This window comes from Pelodiscus sinensis, chromosome 10 (assembly GCF_049634645.1).
Source record: "Pelodiscus sinensis isolate JC-2024 chromosome 10, ASM4963464v1, whole genome shotgun sequence".
Lineage (NCBI taxonomy): Eukaryota > Metazoa > Chordata > Testudines > Trionychidae > Pelodiscus > Pelodiscus sinensis.
In genome coordinates, this window is record NC_134720.1 from 4746772 (window position 1) to 4769197 (window position 22426).

Here is a 22426-nt window from a genome sequence, read left to right on the forward strand (position 1 = left end):
ATCTCAAGGGCGTGTGGAAGCGTGTGCATGTCTAGCACAGCAGTGGGATAGCATCTGCTCTGAGCAAGGCTCTCTACTGTGCATTCTGCAGCTGTGATCCTGGAATAGGCACAGTACAAATGCAGACTCTGCAGGATGTGCTTATCAGCTGCCTGCAGGTCTGAGTGCTCCCAGCAGGACCTGAAAGATGAACAAAGGGCCCAATCTATAATGAAAAATACAACTCTGGATGCAATTTGAGTTTTGAAATATTGTCCCTTCATGGCACCCTTCCCCCTCAAATGTATTTGCTTTAGTGGGGGTTGTTCTGGATGCTGCCTTACCACCATCTCCTGCAATCGTTGGGCCTGAAAGAACAGGCACGCTAGCTAATGATGGATCTTCCTCTTCCCCTGGCCATGTGCCCAAGCAAATCCACCAGTGCTCTGTAGGGGGTGAAACAGCCACACAGTTTGCAGTAAAGTAAGAGTTGATTTTAGGTGAGAGCTGATTAGGGACTTGATGTATACTCCTTCCAGATTCCCTAAAGGGAAGCTTCCACAAGGGCAGGTGGCAAACAAAATGGTGCTGCAGCAGGGCCCAGGAGCATGCAGGGCTCTAACTACCAACTGTAAAGCTCTGATTACAACAGGCTGAATAGAGATGTATGCACAGCTGTGTGGGTTGTATTCCCTGATAGCCTTGCGGGCACAAGTACTCAAAGTGTTAAGTGTAGCACCAGAGCGCCTCAGTGAAACACAAGGATGCATGTATCTCTGAATCTCCTAAATAGCGTAACCACATAGAACTGGAGTAGGAGTACCAAGATTATATTCTACTTCAAGACTGGGTAGGTAGTGGGTGGTAATCCTGTAGTCCAGGATGCAGTTTTCATTCTGCTGGATCTGTAACTTGTTTTCAAGTCTAGAAGAACAAGTTCTTTCTGGTGTCCCCCTCCCCCTCCAGCCCATCCATCTGGGAAAGGGTCTTGCCAGCTATCCAATCTGCTGTATAGTTCATAACAATTCCTATATTTCCGAGTTGGCTCTAAGTAGGATTGCCTTCCAATATTGGAGTCCTGAGCTGTTTTTATCCTCTGCCTTGTGGCTATAGAAAATCCGGAGGTTAAAGTGTTTTGGAAAGCCCTGCTCTGAAAGCTGGACCTGGCTCTGTGTACTGAACACCTATTGTGCTACTGGTACAATGTCGCTTTACCATCTCAGCCCACTACTAACAAGACCTAATTTCTCACAATCCCTGCTTTGTGCTGCCTGTTTGCTGGAATGATGGCGTCATGAAACTGTGCCTAATAGTTCCAAGACCAAAGTACGGTTGGCTAACCCCTTCAGGACCAGCCCTCTGATTGTAAGGCGGGCTTAGCACACTGAGGGGGAGGGGGGGAAGTGCTGATATACAAAGAGGCAACAGTCACAGCTGACAAACTAACTTCCTCCTATTTAGTAAGAAGTCAGCGTTAAAACTCTGCATTACACCTGGGATTTTGATAGTGGGATTTCTAATTTTAGACTAAAATGATCCTGAAGTGAGCAGGATGTTCAGTACATCATTATCTCTTGGAGCTATATAACCCACATTTGTTCACACATGATTCCTTAAATTCAGGAATGGTAATGCTGCCTTGCTTTATTCCCCATCACCACAGGTGCACCCATCAACGGCAAAGTTCCTTTCAGCTAAGGATAAAGACCCTAATCCCAAACCAAAATGTTTCATTCAGCAGCAAAGGTTACTGGGTGTCACATGTAGATGCTGTTGTAGTGATGGGTTTTTTTTATTTAAACAGCCCTGATGAGAGGGACACTATACAGTTCTGCATATTCTCTAACAGGAGATGAATTTGCTAACTGCAAAATGAGTGTCCGATGAGTAGCCGTGTTTAGCCTCTGTTCTACACTAGGGAGTTATTTCGAAATAACTCCTCTTATTTCAAAATTAATAAGCAGAGCATTCATGCTGCTAAGCCTGTTACTTTGAAATAATAGCTTCTGCTTTCCATGAGGAATAATGCTTATTTCAAAATAGCAGTAGTATGGCCGTTCCAATGCTGTTATTTCAAAATAACTATTCCCCAGAGTCATTCAATGTAACGAGTCCCTAGTACTTCTGGGATTCTAAATAGAGGTTAACACATCCTTATTAAGGGAGCCTGCCTTGGACTAATTTTGGGGCTTCCCTGTAGTGTGGGCATGTTATTTTGGGAGTTATTATTCCAAGTACTTTTCTAGTGTAGACCTGTAGTACCTTTGAGACTAACAAAAGTATAAAAGAACTGTTCAGAGTGAGATAATCCTGTGCCATTAAGGAGAGTCTAGGCATAGGTCTTCCTTCCACTTCAGCTTTGAATTAACCATTCCCTATCGTCCCTTGTGTTTCTGCAGTGGTTGGGGAGATGGGGGGGGGGGGGGAGGGGAGGGGTATGGCAATCTAGGGTGTACGACCATCTTGCTGTGATCACTCCCCACAAGCACCAAGAGACCAGCAACTTTGTTTTTTCTGGTTTCCAGTGCAGCTTCTTTTCTGACTAAGCTTCTTAATTGGACTCTGTCTTCCAGGAAACAATGATTATGTTCATTTTAAAATCTGAGAGGGGTATAGCTTTTCTTTGAATGTGTTTCACGGTGAGTGAAAGACTTGACTTGCTTGAGCAAAGAGGAAACCTTGTTAAAAGCTGTGACTGGGATTTCCTTTTTGAAGCCATAAAATAATTCTGAAATGTGTGAAGGGAGCAAAGCTGGGAATGGATCACTAGGGAGAGGCATGCAGGGAGGGGTTATTGCTTGCCTGAAAGCAGACTCCTGCTCCCTTCCTTCCACTTAGGAAACTCACCCAGCTCCTGCCATTCTGCTGCTGTTTCTTATCAGAGTTAGACACTGAATCCCTATCCTGAGCGATGCTGTGCTGTCAGCCAGCCAGTGCTCCAACTAGCAGAGATCCCTTCCTTATTCATTAAGCATTAGAGCTCCTTTGATATCTCTGCTGGAATTCACTCATCACCTCTATTGCTTTAATTACAATTCACTTCCTTCTCTCCTGGAATTAAATGAGGTTCCTGAAGTATAAGGAAGAGGCTCAATGGGGAATGTGTATGATCCTAAGTTGTCTCATTGATCAAAAGTCTCATGTTCATCCAGAGTGAAGGTAATTTAAGTTTCTTACAGGTACTGTTGTATCACATCCCCCGGGGGGGGGGGGGGGGGTACTCAGGGCAAGGAGTTAGTGTCAGGGGCTCAGTGCTGGGGCTCATTGGATGGTTTTGGGGGTTCATGAATCAGGGCAGGGAGTTTTGGAGAGGGTGTGTCCAGGAATAAGGGCAAAAGGCTAGGGAGGGGGGAGCTTCAGAGCCGGGTGTATGTGGGGAGGTGAATGATGCAGGGGAGGGGATGTAGGGATGAGTACAGGGAGGGATCCGGGTTCCATTTTTTTGGGGGGGGGGAGAGCTGCAGCCACACATACCAGTCCTTACATGTTGCTTTTCTTCTTTCTGCTTCCTCTGATTCTCAGCAAGCAATGGGAAAGTGCAGCGCCTGCTGCATTTCTCTCACTTCCTGCTGCCCAGGGGAGGAATGCAGCAGGCTCTGCACTTTCCCCTTACTGGCTGAGAACCAGAGGAAGCAGAAAAGAGAAAAGAAGCAATTCCTAGGGACCAGTATGTGTGGCTGCAGCTCCCCCATCCCTCTGCTGCCATTTTGGAGTGGGGGTGTGTGCGTTCAGGCATTCCAGAACTGGGGGGTGTGCGTTCAGGCATTCCAGAACTGGGGGGTGACTCCAGCCAGCCCCTTGAACCTGCTAGCCGAGCCTGGGAGCCAGGTATGGTGTGTGCCACCCTTCCTCCCACAGCTAAGCACCACAGCCAGCCAGCTTCTTGCCAGAGCACTGCAGAGCTTACTTTCACCTCTGTGTTCATCTGAAGACCCAGCAAACATTGCTGTTCTCCTCTAATGGAGGAATTACTCTTCCACTTTCAGATGAAGGCCAGAGGGTAGTGAATACTTAGATTCCAGACTGCCATTGCTCCTTCTCCTACACTGAAGTCTGTCGTCTGTTTCAACTGCATTCCTGTTAAAACACTCTCTCTCCTCCCCCTGCCATCTTAGCCTTTTTTGAAAAGCACTTATTTCAAATCTTGTGACCACTCAGAACTTGTTGAGCCTTATGAGCCCAAATGCCTGAAGCCCACATCAAAGCATGAAGAGGCTCTGCTATAGAAAATTTGGCATGGCAAGTGCTTTTTACAAAACCAGCTAACTTCCTTTTTAAATTTTAAAGGCTGGACCAGGATATCGTGCCCATGTGATATCTTCGGTTGGAACTTGGTGCTGTCTTCTGATGACTTAAGAGAAACAGCAGATTTGCTGACATGAAATTAAAAAGTGAAGAGCTCTCTGTGTGTGTGTGTGTGGTTTTGTTTTTTTTAAACCTAGAATAGCAACCATCTAGGCTACAGCAGTCAGTGTCTGCAACAAGAGCTGCTTATTTTTACTTCATTGCCCCCATCCATTTATCACAGATATTTGTCTGGAGAAACCTATTGTGGTGTGTGGGTGTTTTTCAAATGTCTCTCCTTTAACTTGCCAGGTGCCAAGCAGAATTCTCCCGTTTCTGAATCCTTGTGCATTCCTGAAGTGATCCTTAATTTTGCATAAGTAGCAGAATATCTCCTCACCCTAAGTTCCCTGCTGGGCCCCCTATTAGTGAAAGTCACAGTTACTGGGCTAACTGCTTCTCTCACACCTCCTGGTCTCTTTGGTACCCTCGCTGTAGTCTAGGGGGTCCTTTCTGGAGGAGGAATCATGTCTACAAGTGGAAGAACCACATCTTGGGCTGCATCCCCACCTGCAGTTCTTTTTGCTCCAGGAGCAGTGGGTTAAGAGAATGACCAAACTATTTTGAACTCAAGTGTTTCAGAGAAAAGATGGTTTGTTTTGTTTGTTTTTTAAAAGAACAACTTGTAAACATGGCTTCCTTGCTGGGTGCCTGCCCGTCTCTCACATTGGGCTCCTGACAGGTTTAAGCTTCCTGTGGGCTCCCTAAAAGCATTAGGATCTAGGGGCTGGGTCTCTTCCCTTAACTGACAAACCAGTTGTCCTCTTTCCCTGCACCAGAATGTCAGTTGAAAACTTTGTCCTGTCCTTGGGCCTCTCTTCTCACAAAACAAGTCCCCATCCTAACTGTTGTTAATAAAGCCCTTTGATCTTTTAGTCTATGGTGTTGGCAAAACAGCTGTATAACTTCAGGTTGGAGCCTGGAAGTATGCCACTGTCCTGTAATTGTTTCCTCCTCCCTCTCTCCCCCTGAAGTATTTGAAAAGTTGCTTTTCTAGAGCTATCCTCTTGTTTCCCTGATAGTCACCTAGTAAGCTGGCTCATTACATTCATACAGAAAAGTCTTATCTCAGTAATAACTGTACAGTAACTTTATTGACCAGCTCAGATATAGTATTCATAAAATTTATTACTGAATCAGTATTCTTAGATTATATAACATCTGCCACAGGGAGCCCTTCAAATGGTAAAATACTTATGCCCGAATATTTTGTCTTCCTCTTAAATAGTTGGAGTGACGATCCAATCTTTTCTTAATTCTCAAGTATTGTGAAAGACCTTGTCAGGAATAGATACTTTCTGGGTATGGCATTGGGTAGCTTTTTGGCATGTAGGTGGTACATCACCGTTGACTTGAATCCTCCAGTACACTTGTGCACGGTGTAAATCAGTGTTTCTCACTTTTTTTTTTAATCTAGTACCCCCACTACCTACAGTTTTCAGACACACACAGTTTTTTTTTTCCTACCATTGCAACACATTTGTTTAAACAACTTAATTGTAGCTGGGTAAGCAATGACACTTTTGGGTGTGTAAAATTTTTAAAATAATAAAATGCTGTGAAACCTAACACACAAATTCAGTTGTCTCCCATTGTCAGTTGTTGACATACCTCCCAGACTTCTCTTGAGTACCCCTAAGGGTACTCATACCACTAGTTGAGAGACACTGGTGTAGAGCATTGAGCTGTAGAAATCCATGGATTGATAAACACCTCACCCTGCTGGAAAGGAACTGAAGACTTGTAGTGGCGATGTGGATTTCTCCCTTATTATTTCTTGCATGGTTGCTTCCAAGTCACTTCTGCATTTCCCCCCCCCCCCCCCCCCCCCCCTTGCAGACTGATCTGCTTTTTTCTTAGCAGATTTCAAAGGTCTCATGTGACTTCCCCAAACTTACCAGATACCAACAGTTGGCTTGGTCACCATGTCCCTGAACATAGATCTGAGGAGGAGGGTATGTGCATGGGCCGTCTCAACCCTTCATTAGAAAGAGTGTCAGGAATTGGACTACTGCTTACCTATGTTGTGAAACTAAGCTTTGAAAATTCCCATTGTCAGATACCCTGCTACACTTACAAATGCTGACACTTATTCTCTGTCCCCACAGGTACGACTCTGGGAAGGATGGGTACATAGACCTAATGGAGTTGAAATTGATGATGGAGAAGCTGGGAGCTCCTCAGACCCATTTGGGCCTGAAAAACATGATCAAGGAAGTGGATGAGGATTTTGATGGGAAGCTCAGCTTCCGTGAGGTAAGGATCAGCAAAGATGTATTTCATGTGGAGCTGCGTAGCCAAGGCGGTAGCAGTCTGGAACATGGTCAGTGCAGCCTTTCTCTGAATTTGGCTGTGCTAGCTCTTCCTTCCCCTTTCTAATCTGGCCAAGATTTTTCTAAGCCTGAGGTAGCTAGATAGGCTGTGCGGTTGTGGAAGCATAGTCAGCAGGGCAGAGAAGCAGGCAGACTCTATTGCATAAAGCAAGAGGCAACTAAATGACAAGATAAAACTCCTCATTCCTGGGGAAGTCTGCGCCAAATAGTTAATTCTATGGACAATATTGTATAAATCCTGCATATTTTAGTTGTCAGAATAATGCAGTATAATCAAGCCAGTTTCAGTTGCTTTGGTAACTTTATTTCTAAATACATGTCAACAAGTATGTCTGCAAGCTTGTTGAACTCTAGACCAAGCCCTGTGTATACAGGCAGTCCCCGACTTAGGCGGATGCGACTTAAGTCGGATCCGCACTTACGAACAGGGCTTTCTTGCCCCGGAGGTCGAGGTAGCGGATTGCTACCTGCGAGCTCCGGGGCAAGAGAGCCCCGTTCGTAAGCTGCTCCGGTGCCCCTGGTCTGCTGGAGACCGTCCCCAGCAGACCACAGGCACCGGGACTGATGCCGCAGCCGGGGGGGGGGGGGTCCCGCACCTCTGAGACTTTGCCAGAGCAAAGCCTCAGAGGCACGGCACCCCGGTGCCGCTGCTGCTCTGCTCCCCGTGTCCCTGGTCTGCTGGGGGGGGTGTGTGTGGATAGTGTGCCCGCCCCAGCAGACCAGGCTTTTGTTTTGGACCCTGGAGCAGAGCAGCTGGGGCGCTGCGGATTGGTCCTGCAGCACCCGCTCTGGGCACTACTGGACCAACCCGGCAGCACCCCAGCTGCTCTGCCCCAGGTCCTGATTCAGCCGCTGCTGGTCAGTTTCAGCAGTGGCTGAATCAGGACGCCTGGGGCAGAGCAGCTGGGGTGCTGCTGGGTTGGTCCAGTAGCGCCGAGGAGCGGTGCTACTGGAGCAACCCAGCAGCACCCCAGCTGCTCTGCCCCAGGCGTCCCCAAGTCAGCCGCTGCTGAAACTGACCAGCGCTGACTACAGGAAGCCCGAGGCAGAGTTGCTCTGCCCCAGGCTTCCTGGAATTAGCTGCTGATCAGTTTCAGCAGCAGCTGACTTGGGGAAGCTTGGGATTCTTAAGTTGAATCTGTATGTAAGTCAGAACTGGCGGTCAGTTTCAGCAGCGGCTGAATCTGGACGCCAGTTCCGACTTACATACAGATTCAACTTAAGAACAAACCTACAGTCCCTATCTTGTACGTAACCCGGGGACTGCCTGTAATGTAGTTGAATGTACTTACCACAGCTGTGAGCTGTATGGGAACAGTTCTCACTTTAGGCTTCACTTATGCTCACTCCAATGAGGTAGCAGTTAAATAATTACTGTCAACTTGAGCAAAAGCGTCACCCAATATACTTACCTATTCCTTTTTTGGATGCCATGGCAGATGTTTATCAGTTGCAGGGAGTTGTCTTGTTTCTGGGATCTTTATTTGTTGCCTCTGTTCCTAAAAGGGTTAATGCTTCTCCTCCTGCTGAAGTTATATAGCCCTGCTATGCTTAATGAAAAGGGATTTCTATTGTGTCCACAACCAGGACTCTGACCCCTAAACTGTTCAGACCTGTAATTTTCAATTCAAAAGTGCCAAGAACTCTGGCAGCTCCTGTGCAAGAGGGTGTGAACTAAGGATAGGCAGCAGCTGGACGCTAATGCATACAATACAGTGGGTAGGAAAGGGTATATGAGTAGACTAGAACTACTGCAAGGGTGTGCAGACAGCTGCTTGCTAGGCTGGCAGAGGACATGAACAGAGATAACGGAAGATGAAAGCAGCAGCTGTTACTCACATTGTAGCATCTCTGCGCTAGTGCGTACGAGTGTGCTGCACACTGAACATCAGTCTCTGTATCCAGTCAGGTGTCTGCCCCCACATCTACTGTGAGTCACTGCTGATAGTTGACCATGTAAGCTAGGTGATAACTAATTACTGCAAAACCTCTGTTGATCCAGTGTCAATGCCTGAGACATAGAGCAGCCTGGTGATATTTCGGTGGGTGCGTTGTGGAAAAAGTTGGCTGTTGTGAAATACAGGGAGCTCCTGTGTGGAGGAAGCTAGGGATGCGAAGTAGTTTAATCCAGGGGTGGGGAACCTTTCAGGGTTGGGTGCCCCTGACCCCCCCCCACACATCAAGCAGAGGCCACACACAAGTGAGAAGCCACATTCCCTCACGTTCCCCTTGCCCACCAGAGCCTAGGGGGGCCCAGCCTAGTAGATTTTATGTATTCCAGCCCTGCAGTGAGGCAGCAATGGGGCTGGAGCATGAACACAAGCTCCCCGATGCTGGGGTGGGGGGCTCTGAGCCTCAGGGGCAAGTTGAATCCTGGCAAGCTGGGGGCTACATCTATCCCCTGGACCTGAGGTTCCTCACCCTGGTTTAATCAGTTAACCAGTTACCAGCTTAAACAGGGGTAGGATCTTGCTGGGCTGGAATGCTTCCTCCCTGCAGCAGATTGGGAGGGGAGGAGCTGCTCCAGCCCCTGCCAGTTATCGCCCTTACCAGTTATGGTTGTTTACTGATTTAACCATTCGCATCCGTAGTACAAGCAGGAAAGCATTGTGTAGTTATTTAGACTTTGCCTCCCTATTGGGTTTGGACTCTCAACTCCTTTTGGATAACATCCCTAAGCCACATTCTTACAGCACATGCCTATTGCTCCCTCTATGTACGTATTTTGTGTGACGCATGCTGATCATCTGGCAGAATAGACTTATTCAAAATGAGGATAACTCCTGTGTCTTCGCTCACTGTCCATTTCACTAAATGAAATCCCAGCATAGGTTGCAAGTGCTGGCTCAGTGTCAGCTACGTGCGCAGTCCTCTTGCCAGCCTCTGCTTAAGACGTCAGATTTCTGGAAACCCCTCACCTAAATGCCCCCCCTTGTATGCTACTTTCTCACCAGCAGCCACTAGCGTGCACTGAAAAATAGCTTGTTGGAACAGCAAATGTGTCTAGGAACAATGCACTTGGCAATCATGCTGCCTGCTGACCCAAAACTGATAGTTGGACACTTGTCAGCAGGACATGGTACCAGCTGTAGCTTAACAATTTAAGAACACTGATGTCAAAACAGCAATACAAACATATTAGAGCAGAGTATTACTAATGCTTGCCAGAACCATGAGCAGAAAACAGAAGGACTGAAAATCTGTCTCTGAGTTTAGATCAGCAGTGGCTCTGGGCAGGGAAGAAAGCCTGCCCATCTTATGATAAACTGGCCTCTGGGGCTTATCTGTCTCCACAGATAAATTCTGGATAGTACCAAGGAATCTGGTGGAACAGAACACCAGGGCTATGTCTACACTGCACTGTAAAACTCGAAATAAGATATGCAAATTGTGTAGCCTGTTTTGAAATAAGTTTTCAAAATTTGGTGCTGTCTGCACAGCACCAAATTTCATAATAAAGTGCTATTTCAAGATATCCCTAAACCCTTGTGGAATGAGGGTTACTGGGATGCCGAAATAGCATGCCCGTTATTTTGTAAAATATTTTGAAATAATCGGTGGCTTGCAACAATGCAGGGTAGCTATTCCGTGATACCTCTAGTATCCCGAAATAACTTCGTGTGGCCATACCCCAGGTCTGTGGCCATAGGTGAGACTAGGAGTGAAGACAAGAAATGGAAGCTGCCTGGATACTAGGCTGAGATGACGAGCTCTTCAGATGGTAACTTTCAGGAATGTGTAACTGTTTGACAGGCAAGGGTCCCTCTACATCAGATATGTTGCTTCTTTGATTTTCTGTTGAGGTCTGGGTTTGCATGTTGGTAGACTAGAAAACATTGCTGGTGTCTTAGACCCCACTGCCACTATTAAAATAGATTGATATAGCCTCCCATGAGGGTGCATGTCCTTTCTATCTCAAGTTCCCTCGTTGCATTGTTGCCACAGGGCAACTTCCTACTTCGAGCTTCCTAAAACTCTGCTGGCGTAAGCAACCCTCTCTGTTCAGTCATAAGGACTGTTCTGGGGGACTTCTGCCAATACTTCAAATACTGTACACAGCAGCTGGCTCTGTTGCATCATGTAATCAGATGCAAAATGATGGTGAAGTAGTGAAATTGTTTAAACTCTGAAATCTTACTACTGTTAAAACCCCTACGCATTGGGCAAATGAGCCTTACCATGTCGGCCACACTTTGTGGCCATGTCCTGGACCAGAATACTTGCTTAGCTATCTGCCCTCAGCACTTACCTAGCTGCAAATGCATTTGATTCTGTTTTTCTGTATAATCCATAAGCATTATTTGGTAGCAAATTGTTCTGCGTCTCCCAGTGTGACAAGTGAGGTGGAATCCATTCTTGCATTGTCCAACTGTGTGTCCCTTCTGCTGCTAGCCAGCAAGTAGCTGGAAAGGAACTTTGTTACTATGTTAGCCGTAATGTTCTCTTGGCCCTTGAGAATAATCTTGGCAAACCTTGGTGAAAATGAGCATGCTAGTTTAACAGTTTGGAGGAGGGGTTGGGTGTGTGTGTGTGTGTGTGTGTGTGTGTGCTCTCATATAATTTAGAATAACATGCAACCTTGAGAGAATTTTACACCTTTGTTGGTCCCTCTTGACTAGGGCTTTCTTTGCTCTTGCTAGAAACCCTGAGGATACCGTTCCTAAGGTCCCATTAATCTGCAACAAGTAACACTGGATAGCTGCTGCAACCTGCACCTGTCCCTCCCAAACAATCCAATTCCTCCCCACAAAAGCTTTTGTGTCTCTTGGAAGAAAGTGGCTTATGTCTTTACAAGGTACTGACACTGGGGAGTGGGAAGGGATTAGAACTGGAAACTGAATAGCAATTGTTGATTATTTGTAACTCAGTGACTACTGCAGTACTAAGGCAATTCCAGAGCAGGGGAGGCTACAGGAGCAGACGCTGTGTGAGAACATATTTACAGCAAAGCCAACCAGCAGCGATTTTGGCAGCAGACCCCTGCATCTATTCATTGTGTACTGCTTGCATTGGATGAGCATGTCGTAGGACATAATGTGGAGTGCCTAACTGCTAGTCATCTGCTTCCCGTCTGTGTTCCCACAGGGCTCCACATCTGCACCGTCTCCAGAAAAAACTGTAATTCCCATTAACTGTAAACAACTTACTCTGTAAACAACTCTCTTCCAGTATTACACTAGCTTCCTCTTGCAGCTGACCAACATGTTGGTCTATAAAATGGATTTGTACAATCGATCAACTAGCTCCACAGAGTTCCTCTTTAAGGCTCAGATCGAACAAGTTATCCTTAAAGAGAAGCACAACCTATTCTGCAGTGCCTAGGCTCAAACTCCCCAACTTCCAAAGGAATGAACAGATAATAGGTGTAACAGCACAACTTGACTCTGTCCATATCTAGCATCAATAAAATCCATCTTGGAATCACTCTGCCTGCACTAGTAAAATGACCTAAATCACATGTCTACCAGCTGGGTTCAGGGAAGTCATGCCATCTCAGGGCACAGACTGTGTCCACCTGCGCATAGTTCATTTCAAGGGCCTGTGTGTCTCCACTTCAGTTAACTACCTCCCTTCCTGTTATCGAGGTTTATGATGTACACACTAGGCAAGAAGTATAGTAGCCATGTTGCTATCACTTTGCAGGAGGGCAGGCACTCTGTGCTGCATTGGGGTTTGTGTAACTGGAGTATGGCTTTAGACGTACGTGTGTGTGTGTGTGTGTGTGTGTGAATAAACATCACTGAAAATAGACTGTGTCAAGATTGTGGGATTGGAAAAGGGTGCCCAGCTTTCTGCGCTTTTCAGTGTAGTCTTTAAAAATTCTGGTATTCTGCACTTGGCCTCTCTTCGACATAAGCATCTGGTAAATGGCCACCATTAATACCCAGGCACAAAAGGTTGGAAACATGCAAGTCCCACATGTCTTTCATTGGCTGAAGTAGCTAGTAAAGCAGCATATTTTTCCGGTGGTAACAGCCCATCTTCCATAAGAGGAATATTGCCTGATTCTCTAGTTTCAGGGTGATTCATGACCACGTGTCCTTGTGACTGGTCATGGCTGGGTGTTTCCAGGCACTGACCTACCCTTCCCTGAACTGCATTTGCATCAAATCTCCGGACTGCTTTGTTTCAGGATGCCAGGAAGTTTGGCTTACAAGGGTGGGGTTGGAACAGTGAGGAGGAACAGCTGACTAATACTAGTAGAACCAGAGAGTTCAGGCTGTCTCAAAGATCCAAAGCGATATTTGAGCTGTTGAGTGGGGAAGAGGCAGGGACAGAATGATTTGAATAGAGTAGAAGGAGATCCTTGTCAAATTTTTGAGGTGGGCTGATTTGTCCACTGAGCCAACCCTCACCTAATGTTAAACTTTGTTTGGGGAACAGGAGAAGCTTCCTCATAAGGCAGTTTGCCTTTTGTGTGCTCTACTTTAATAAGCACACCCAGCTTGCAGGGCTATTACGTAAATCCTCTGTCTCAGAACTTCAATGCTGTAGTAGAGATTAGCCAGCGCTGTAGTTATCCTCCCCACCACAGTCTCAGACTGCTGCACCTCAATCAGCTGCTCAGCAAGTGTCTTCAAAATAACAAATCTATGTTTCCTAATCATATGCATTAGTGATGAAAGGAGCTGGCTGAGATTGCCGATGCACTTGGGACATGCTGTCCTCTAGTGGAAAAGTGTGATCTCTGCAGTGAAACAGACAAATCCCATCTGAATTGAGGCAATACAGAACTGAACTTCCTTTAACTTTCGGTGTCTGAAATCCCACCTTCTGGAGTGAGCGCACATGGTCCTACATTTTACTTAGCCCCTCCTTGCTGGACTTGAGTGGTACAATAGGGTCTGATGCAGCTCCTCTCACACAGATTCATCCCTGTGGAGCTAGTGCCTAGGCTATACGATAGCTGAGACACAAATGGTGATGTCTAATTACAGCAGTACTTGAACATGACTAATGGTGTCTATATTAGTGTTTGAATCATAAATCCTGCCTTCAGAGGATTACAATAGAGATGTGAGTGTCCTCAACTGAAACTTGGTGCACTATCAGGAAATTCTGAGGCATTGTAGCAAATTTTAATTTTTTGGGGGGGAAGAAAAATGTGCTTCTCAGACTATGTAAATATCAGATGTTGTGGTTTTGTAGTTTAAATAAATTGGCAGCAGGCCCTCTGGTCAGGTACCTCTTGGTATCTTAACTAGAAATGTTAAAGTGCTCTTGTAAGGGTTTTTTAACAAGTTGCTATGTAAGCACTTAGATCAATTTTTCAGCCATCCCTGAGTGTGTTTGGGTATCGCTCTGTTTGACTACTAAAGGTCATTTTTGCTATTGCAACTCTACTATATTAATGGATGCAATAGAAGAAAACCTTCTGTCAAAATTGTAGCCTTGCAAGGTGGTAATCTTAAAGCTGTGATGCACTCCTAAGTCTTCTTCCATGTTCGTGAGAATCCTAAATAGTGATTTAATACTAGAGCTAGACCGTTAACACCTCTCCCCAAGAACAAAAAAAAAAAATCCCTCTTTTTTTTTTTTTTTAAACTTCCCACTATCAGTATGTTTTGGCAGAAATGTCAGAAGGCATTCTCTTTTCTAATATGGATAACTGAGTTCTTTGAGTGTTTGCTCATGTCCATTACTCATTCAGGGTCTGTACACCATTGCTAGAGATATATTTTTACCTTGTTAGTATCTGTCAGGCAAACTCTAGTACCTCCTGGAGCATCAGCATAAAGGATGCTACCAATAATGTACCCTTTCCATTCTTCTTACTACCCAAATGGTTGCTGGAACAATCACTCGTCAACTAGGCTCCTTCCAAATGATTTTTTTGAACGGTTTTTAAACTCTTTTTTTGAAGTGCAGCTAGTCCTTAATGCTAGCTACAATATAGATCTACACTGTTTTCTCTATTCTTGAGGGATTTTACCCTAGGGGCTAGGAACACCCTGTTCCGTGGTGTGCAAACCTGTGCCCATGGGTGACCTGCACTCCAGTTGCTTTAAGTGCTTGGTAGAAACTCATGACTTGAGACTCTGCACTAAAAAGGACTGAGAAATAAGGCTCAAGGCTAGATTAATGGGAACTGCTCTCAGACCAGCCTCAGAGCCAAGCCATTCTGATGATACACCATGCACTTCACTGTGAAGTGTTCCTCTGGCATCGTTCATCTCTGGTGCAGAAGAGGAAGCACAAGAAGCAGTGTGTGCTCTCCTGGTGTAGAAAAAGAACAAGCAGGAGGAAGACAGTACAATGTGACAGATGCCAGGCCACTCCTCCTTTCCCAGTGCCATGGTAGCACCATCAACTCTCCCAGAACACTGTCTGGTATGGCACCCTCTGCTGATACATAAAAACCACCACAGTCCCAGCAGCAGACTGTCTTTGACCCCAGAGGATCTCGCAATAGCCAAGTATTTACTGTTACTCCCAGTCATCCCAAAATTGATGGGACATCTGGCTGCAATAACTGGGAGCAGAGAGCATCAAACTCCTTTTTGGCAGTAGCCCCAGCAGCACCTTTTAGGGGCAAGCCAGCCCATATCCCATGATGACAATCCTCTCCAGTCTACCACTAGTTCCTGAACCCTCAGCACCAGATGGAGGCAGAGAAGGGGACTGCTCAGTGTTTGTCTAATTTGCGAGGCAGCACAGCCACGCAGCTGCTTAATGAGCCCTGTCTGGCCAGGGGCTCAGGATGGAGCTGCCTGCCAGGGGGAGGGGCACTTCTCTCTCCTTGACAGCAGCAGCTCCTTGCTGAGGACTAGCACCTACCAGGAGAAACAGTCTACTCTGCCCTTAGTAGGGAGCTGCTGCTGTCATGGAGAGAGACATGTCCCCCTTCCACCCCCTGGCAGGCAGCTCCATGTGCAAGTCCTGAGCCCCTGTCTGGGCAGGGCTTATGATGCAGCTGTGGGGCTGTGCTGCTGGACATCTTAGAAGGAAACATTGGTATCCCTCTACTATGGTCACTGAGGGAGAACCTTTATCTGAGTCCCAAGAGGAACCTTTATGTGCAGTCTAAGGTCTGGATAGGTAGTCAGAAATTCTCCACTAGGGTTACCTGCCTTCTTGAAATGGTTTTTGATGTGGGCATGTCAGTGAGGCCTGTCTCTGGTTCATTGTTTACTGCAAGCTATTTTAGACTGCTTGCTCTATCAAAAGCAGCAGATCTGGCCCTTGCGTCCTGTCTGATGTATGTTCCCTTGAGCTTATCTGGACAGGTGAAAGGTCAGTTGAAGATGGGGGCAGCGTTGTTCTGATGCTTTAATTTGGTCTGTTATGTATTATGCACCTATAATGAAAAGCTTGGTGAACTGTTATAAAAGGGACACCAAAATGGCTTGGGTTGACAACACAAGTGGCAGCTCATGCCATAACGCAGCTAGACCTTCCTGAGAATCACACCATGCAGCTGTACTACGCATTCCACCACAGGGAGGGAAGAGAAGTGACAGTCCCCTTCTCTGGGCCCTGCTGCTGTCTGTTATGAGGTAATACATGAACCACGCTGCTGCCAAAGCTCTAATGTGTGGGAAGTCCCTGCTTTTCCCTAAAGAGGCTCTTCTCTCCAGTCTGAGAGCGCACAGTTCTGCATCCAAAATGCTGGAGGCAGCTTATTGTAAATACATTTTTTTCCTTTTGTTTATAAAATGTTTTCCTGTGGTGGTAACTTCAAATTCTTATATTGGATCATATGTCAGTAGCTGCTTTTACTTAGCATCTAGTTTAATTGCTTGGAATTGTAATAAACCCCCTTTTTTCCCTTGCTAGTTTCTGCTGATTTTCCATAAAGCTGCAGCTGGAGAGCTGGAGGAAGACAGCGGGCTGATGACTCTGGCAAAACTCTCTGAGATAGATGTTTCCACTGAGGGAGTTAAAGGAGCCAAGAACTTCTTTGAGGCCAAGGTATGGTAGTGTGGTGGAGGTGGGGGGGACTGAAAAAGCTTGCTATAGTTCTCATCTTGTTCTCTGGAATGGGCATTGCTGCTTGGGTGCTAGACAGTATGCCAGTTGTTATTGGGTTCAGTCACAGATGACCCCTAGGGGGTGCTTCTCAGGGTGCTGACATGGCCACTGCCACTAGCCTTCCCACCCTCTGGGACTCCTCATTGCTGGGTCCTGCTTGGGCAGCTTTGCTGGTCTCCCACAGCCAAGGCCCTGAGCTGAGGTCCCTGCCCCCACTGAGAAGCAGTATAGACACTGAACCACTTCAGGACCAAGAAGAGTTCAGTTTAGTGCTCAGTTTCTTGGGATACCACTCCCCAAATGGCATCAAGCCCCAAAATATTTCCTTTAACAAGGAAAGGGGAAATGCACACAGTGGTTGCCCCCCCACCTCTGGTAACAATTAATTACACAGGGTTTGATAGAAAATACAAACGAATTTATGAAGTAGAAACAGTAATATTTAAATGGTAAGAAGTGAGTACAGGCAGAGCCAAGTAGGTTACAAATCAAAAGAAACAAACGCTTGGTTAATTCTACTCTGAAACCTCAGTTCAAACTCATCCTAAAACCTCTTTTCCAGCTGCCCCTCCAAACCAGGGCTGTCTTCCCCACCCTGGGGTCTCTGGCTCCTGTCCTCTAGGTGCAGCCCAGCCAAAAGACCAAGGGCTCTGTTTTCCCATTGTTTTTGTTAAGGAATTGAGGCCGCTCCCTACCTACCACTGGCCAGATTTAAGGACAAAAGAGATTGTTTAACCCTCCATGTCTCTCATTCACACATGTAAAACCACAAAGTATTCCCCACTCTATAGGTCTAATTTTACACACACACAAATGATACATACATCAAAGTAAGATAAACAGAACCAGTCAATTGTGACATGAAGATTGATGGGGTACACGAAATAATTTGCTCAAAGCACTTTTGAGTTACGTATCTTCATGTCCCCTAAGTCCATTTCATGAAGCATGGGGAGGGGGGTCCGTCACACCAGTGTCAACAGATGTTATTCCACCAATTTAAGATGTTAATTTTCCTCAACACAGAGTACACAGTCCCACTATCATTCTGGGTTGTGCCAGTTCCTGTTCAGATGTGTATGCTGTGCCCCACAGAGCATTATTCTGCTGATAAATGAACCACAAAATGGCTTATTTTGCCAGCCTCTGCTGCTCTAGTGGTGCTTCCTTCCCCTTCAAGCACCCTGTAGACTTCTTACTCCATCCCATCATCTCCATGGCTGAAATAGCCCTTGAAATGTCATCATCCAAACCTGTTCAAAAAGTATCTCGAAGACAGTAATTATTAAGGACTAGGCTTCCCAAAGAAAGGGTGGGTGTGTATTGCAGTCAAGAGGTGTGACTGCAGCACCTGGGAGTAATAATAGCTGTGGCAGTATGGGCAGTGGCTGCTTGATTATTTATCTGGGATCCTTGGTAGGTTTAAATGTGCTACTGTCACACCTCCCAACTGCGGTGCAGACATATCTGCAGAGTCTGGCCAGGATGCTATGAAGAGTTGGTTGTTAAACACAGTCAGTTGGAACTCCTCACAGAATAAAGCAGAGCTTTTACAAGCACCTAAAGTACTGTGTGATCAGTGAACACCACACAGGCCAGCAATCCTGCACTAACTTCTAACCTTCTCTGCAAGGAACTTCCTCTTCTCCAGCACCAGAGCACGGAGCTTAGTTCTGAAAAAAATATGTGAGTGTTCTCATCTTTTAAATTTTCTAGGCCAGAATAACATCATAAAGCTTTTTGTTTGGATAATACTACAAAGCCTTATCTTCATGTTTGGTTGGACCGGGCTTTTAAAGTTTGGTAAAACATGATCTGAAAGAAATTCTGTGGACAAAAATAGTTGTCTAACATAGCACAGCTGTTAACACACAAACCGGAAAGTAGAGCTGAAAACCAACTCTCAAATGAAGCCTTTTCCTTTGGTGTGCAAATGGGCCACAGTCTGAGCTCCTCATATTTCATCCCAATTTGGAATTCACATTTTCTGCAATTTTTTTATCTTTGGGGAAAGCTTATTGAGTTTTCATGACTCATGCTGTGATGGCTGGTGACCTAGTGATGAGGAATGGGAAGATGCATAACTGGTCAAGACATTTGTCCTATAAATCTTGAAAGTCAATTCACGCATTTAGCGTCCCATTTTATTTAGCACAAAAGGTCATAAAGAAATTAGAATATTTCCTACATGTTGGAATAAATATATCCACACTCTTTTCCGAAGTGTGGCTCAGTTCCAGGGGGAAGTGACCATTGATAAATAAACTATCCTATTTATTTCAGAATAAAAGTGAATCAACAGGTTGTCAGTGTAAATACTCAGCTACTGTAATATTGTTAAACCATAATCAATTATGGCACCACTGAATCTGGTAACCAGTGAAAGATGTGGCCAACAGGGGTGCTGATAAATAGTTCAAATTCTTAATCCTTGCCATAGCTCATGTCTGTATTTCCCTTGACAGGTTCAAGCCCTTTCTTCAGCTAGTAAGTTTGAAGAGGAGATCAAGGCAGAGCAGGATGAGCGAAAACGGGAAGAGGAAGAGAAGAAACACCGTCGGGCAGCATTCAAAGAGCTCAAGTCTGCATTCAGCCAGTAACCATCCATTCTACCAGTAGACTTCTTCTAATTTGGTCTGTTTCCATGAATTGCAACTGTGCCTGGACTATTTCCATGAATTGCAACTGTGCCTGGACAGTATCTCCTGCTAGAGCTTGACCATCCTTTCAAACTGAAGCTTCTAAATCAGTTCCAAAGGATACAGCTCTCACAACTACCATGTGGTCATACAGTGTGAACAATAAGAACTGTGTACATACTCATCACTCTAAACTGTCAGGTAGTGCTTAAGTTCGTCCTAGTGCTGAAGAACCAAATAGCAAATCATGGATGAGCAATGACAATTGTCAGCTTTTCTTAATCAAAAAAAAAAAAGTCTCTCTGGTCTACCTTTTGCTCTTTGGTTTCTATTCTTCATAACCCTCCCGTTCCCCTTGAGGTATTTTGTTTATTTTCCAGGTAAGTAGTGATGTCTTAGAGCAAATCAGAATGAACCAAGTACAGATTACTTTTTCTGTTATCGTGCACTAAACCTTAGCAGGATCATATATATTTTACTTTGCTCTACTCTCCTTTCTCTGAGTCCAAAGGTTGTAGAGTCGGCAGGGCTAGGAATGAAATGAATTGACAGTCGCATACCTTTTCTACTAGCCAAAAGAATAACAGCAGCCTTCCAACTCTTTCTGTTGGAAATGCTATCTTGACAACTCTCCCAGTTTAAAAAAAAAGCCGGACTTCTCTTAAGTAACATCTTGCCCAGGATGTAGGAGAAATTAGCACTACTTAAAACAAAATAGAAAACTGATGGAAGATGAAAGATCCAAAAAAAATCAGTCTACTGTATGGCCTCACTAAACTTTTTTAGGCTCTTCGATTTAGGAGAAGCAAATGGGTATATCTGTGTCTATGAAATATTTCCTGCTGGGCAGCACAATCGAATGATGCACAATTTTCACCTCCGAGAATCTTATGTTCATGAACTGAGGATGTATGTGTCAAAGTGACTTTCATGAAGTCATTATTCTACAAAACCAATATGGTACAATGAGCAGTTTCTGCTCAGAAAGGGAATAACAGAGAGGTTACAAATCAAGATTGAGGTGCATTGGGCAAATCTGAATTTAGTAAACTTGCATGATACCCTTACCATAGCCTATGGTACCCATTTTTTATGAACTCACAGGACTTGCCCACAAATTTTAAAAAAATTGCAGGTGCATGTCTGTATCTGCTGAAAGCCACCAAAAAGAGGAGGAGTCCTTCTTGCAAAGCCTCTCTGTATGCATTAATGTTCTGCCTCTCTGTTGCCCAAATTCCTTCTAAGACAAGACTCACATCAGTGGTCCGTGATGGATCATCTGTGTCTTCACCTGTCTGTCTTGCTGCTTAAGCTGTGAGCACTAAACTGTGAGTGTAGAATAATAAATAGAAAGACCTCTAATCTTTAATGCCAGATGGGAGAATTGCTAAACAATTAAACTATGTATATATCTCCACAGATTATATTTTATAAATCACGCTTTTAGCTAAATATTTATAATTAAATGTTTTATTCTTTACAACCAAGCAGATAACTGCATCTTCAATTTTCTCCTATTGCTAAAATGTATAAATAAAACTTCCTTTAATACCTCAGATCTTGTCAGTGTGTTTATATAAAGTCCTCAAACATCCTATTTTGTTCTAGAATTCTCAGCACAGATCCCACTTGTAAAATGTATCTTTGCTACTTGAAAGACAAGAACAGCTGTCATGACTAAGTGTTCAGCCCCCTTGTGATATTTCCACTACAGCACAGCTACTGTAGCTATGCAAAGGCTAATGGTGTTAACTTCCAAGGGACAGAGTTTTGTGTGAATATGTGAAATGCTGTCTACTGAAACATGTTCACATTTCGTTACTGTCAGTGGCTTCAGATCTTAAAATTGAAGATGCATCTTCTCCCCAGCAAGAAGTTGCAGATAGTGACAGATGTAGGGAAAGGCAGTCTTTACTGCTTTTCACCCTTGATGCTGTTGAATTCCTTGATAGACAATGCATCCGTAAGGATCTTGATGATACTTAAAGATAGAAGCACTCCTTTTTTTTTTTTTTAAACCACATGTACAGAGGTCTAATCTTGTATATGTGATAGATAAATGCATCACATTGAAGATGGAGTACCTCAGAACTCATTGTCTTCCTGTTGGTGTACGCTGACTGCCAGTAAGGCTGAAGAGGGGAAGGAGAACTAACAGGCTGTACTAAAGGCTGACCAGGTGAAACATGGCATAATAGCATAGGCCTTCAGTATAGCAATAGCCCTGATGATTGATTAGAGTGTGTGTTCCTACAATCTTCTATCCCTGAGATATACCAAGTTATATTGGGTAAAATGGGAATACTTTTTTTCCCCTCTACTCTCTGCTGTATATTAACACTTTGTACCAGAAGGTCACAACATTTCACAAATTAGCTTCCACAAACCATTAAGTACTGTTGTTTAAGAACACTACAATGTTAGACCATCAAGAAATCTGGATGAGGTGCTCAAGAAGAGAGAACCAGAGTATATCTAGAACAGCTTCCACTCAAATCCTCAATTTATACTCTGGTGGCTCTTAGTTACTGACTAGAAAGAGGACTACATCAGGACTCAACATGGTCTGAGGGGAGAGGAGGCCTTGCCTCAGCGTAGGAGGTGGTAGGGAGCCCATAGAGGGTCACAGGCAGTGAGGACCCAGGCAGGGACGGTTCATGCGTATGTTGAGGATAGTAGCCATTGGCTGTGTCTAGACTGGCATGATTTTGCAGAAATACTTAAAAGTTTTTTCGTTAAAAGTGTTTCCACAAAAGTGTCTATATTGGCATGGATGCTTTTGTGCAAAAGCATCTGTGCCCAGTATAGATGTGCTTTTGTGCAAGAAAGCCCCGCTGGCCACTTAATTTTTTGCGCAAGAAAGCTCAATAACTAAAGGTGCCTGTCTACACTGGCCCTCTTGCGCAAGTATTCTTCCGCAAGAGGGCTTATCCCTGAGCAGGAGTGTGAAAGTATTGGTGCAAGAAGCACTGAATTCTTATAATAGAATGTCAGTGCTCTTGTGCAAATTCAAGCGGCCAGTGTAAGCAGCTGGCAAGTTTTTGCGCAAAAGTGGCTGCTTTTGCACAAAATCTTTACAGTCTGGACGCACCCTAACAGAAAAAGGTGGGATGCTACAAAGGGTATGTCTACACAGCAGAGTTTTTTTGGAAGAACATA

At 44.9% G+C, this 22426-nt stretch overlaps 1 protein-coding gene across 1 annotated transcript in view; it reads left to right on the forward strand.

Annotated features, from left to right (window-relative positions):
• EFHD1 (EF-hand domain family member D1) overlaps nt 1-20823 on the forward strand; it is a 40430-nt gene extending 19607 nt beyond the window's left edge. The window contains exons 2-4 of the mRNA XM_006123680.4: nt 6432-6579; nt 16434-16568; nt 19094-20823. Coding sequence (XP_006123742.2) covers nt 6432-6579; nt 16434-16568; nt 19094-19228 — 418 coding nt within the window. The 3' untranslated portion in view covers nt 19229-20823. The remainder of the gene's footprint in view (nt 1-6431; nt 6580-16433; nt 16569-19093) is intronic.
• Nucleotides 20824-22426: the final 1603 nt, after the last annotated feature.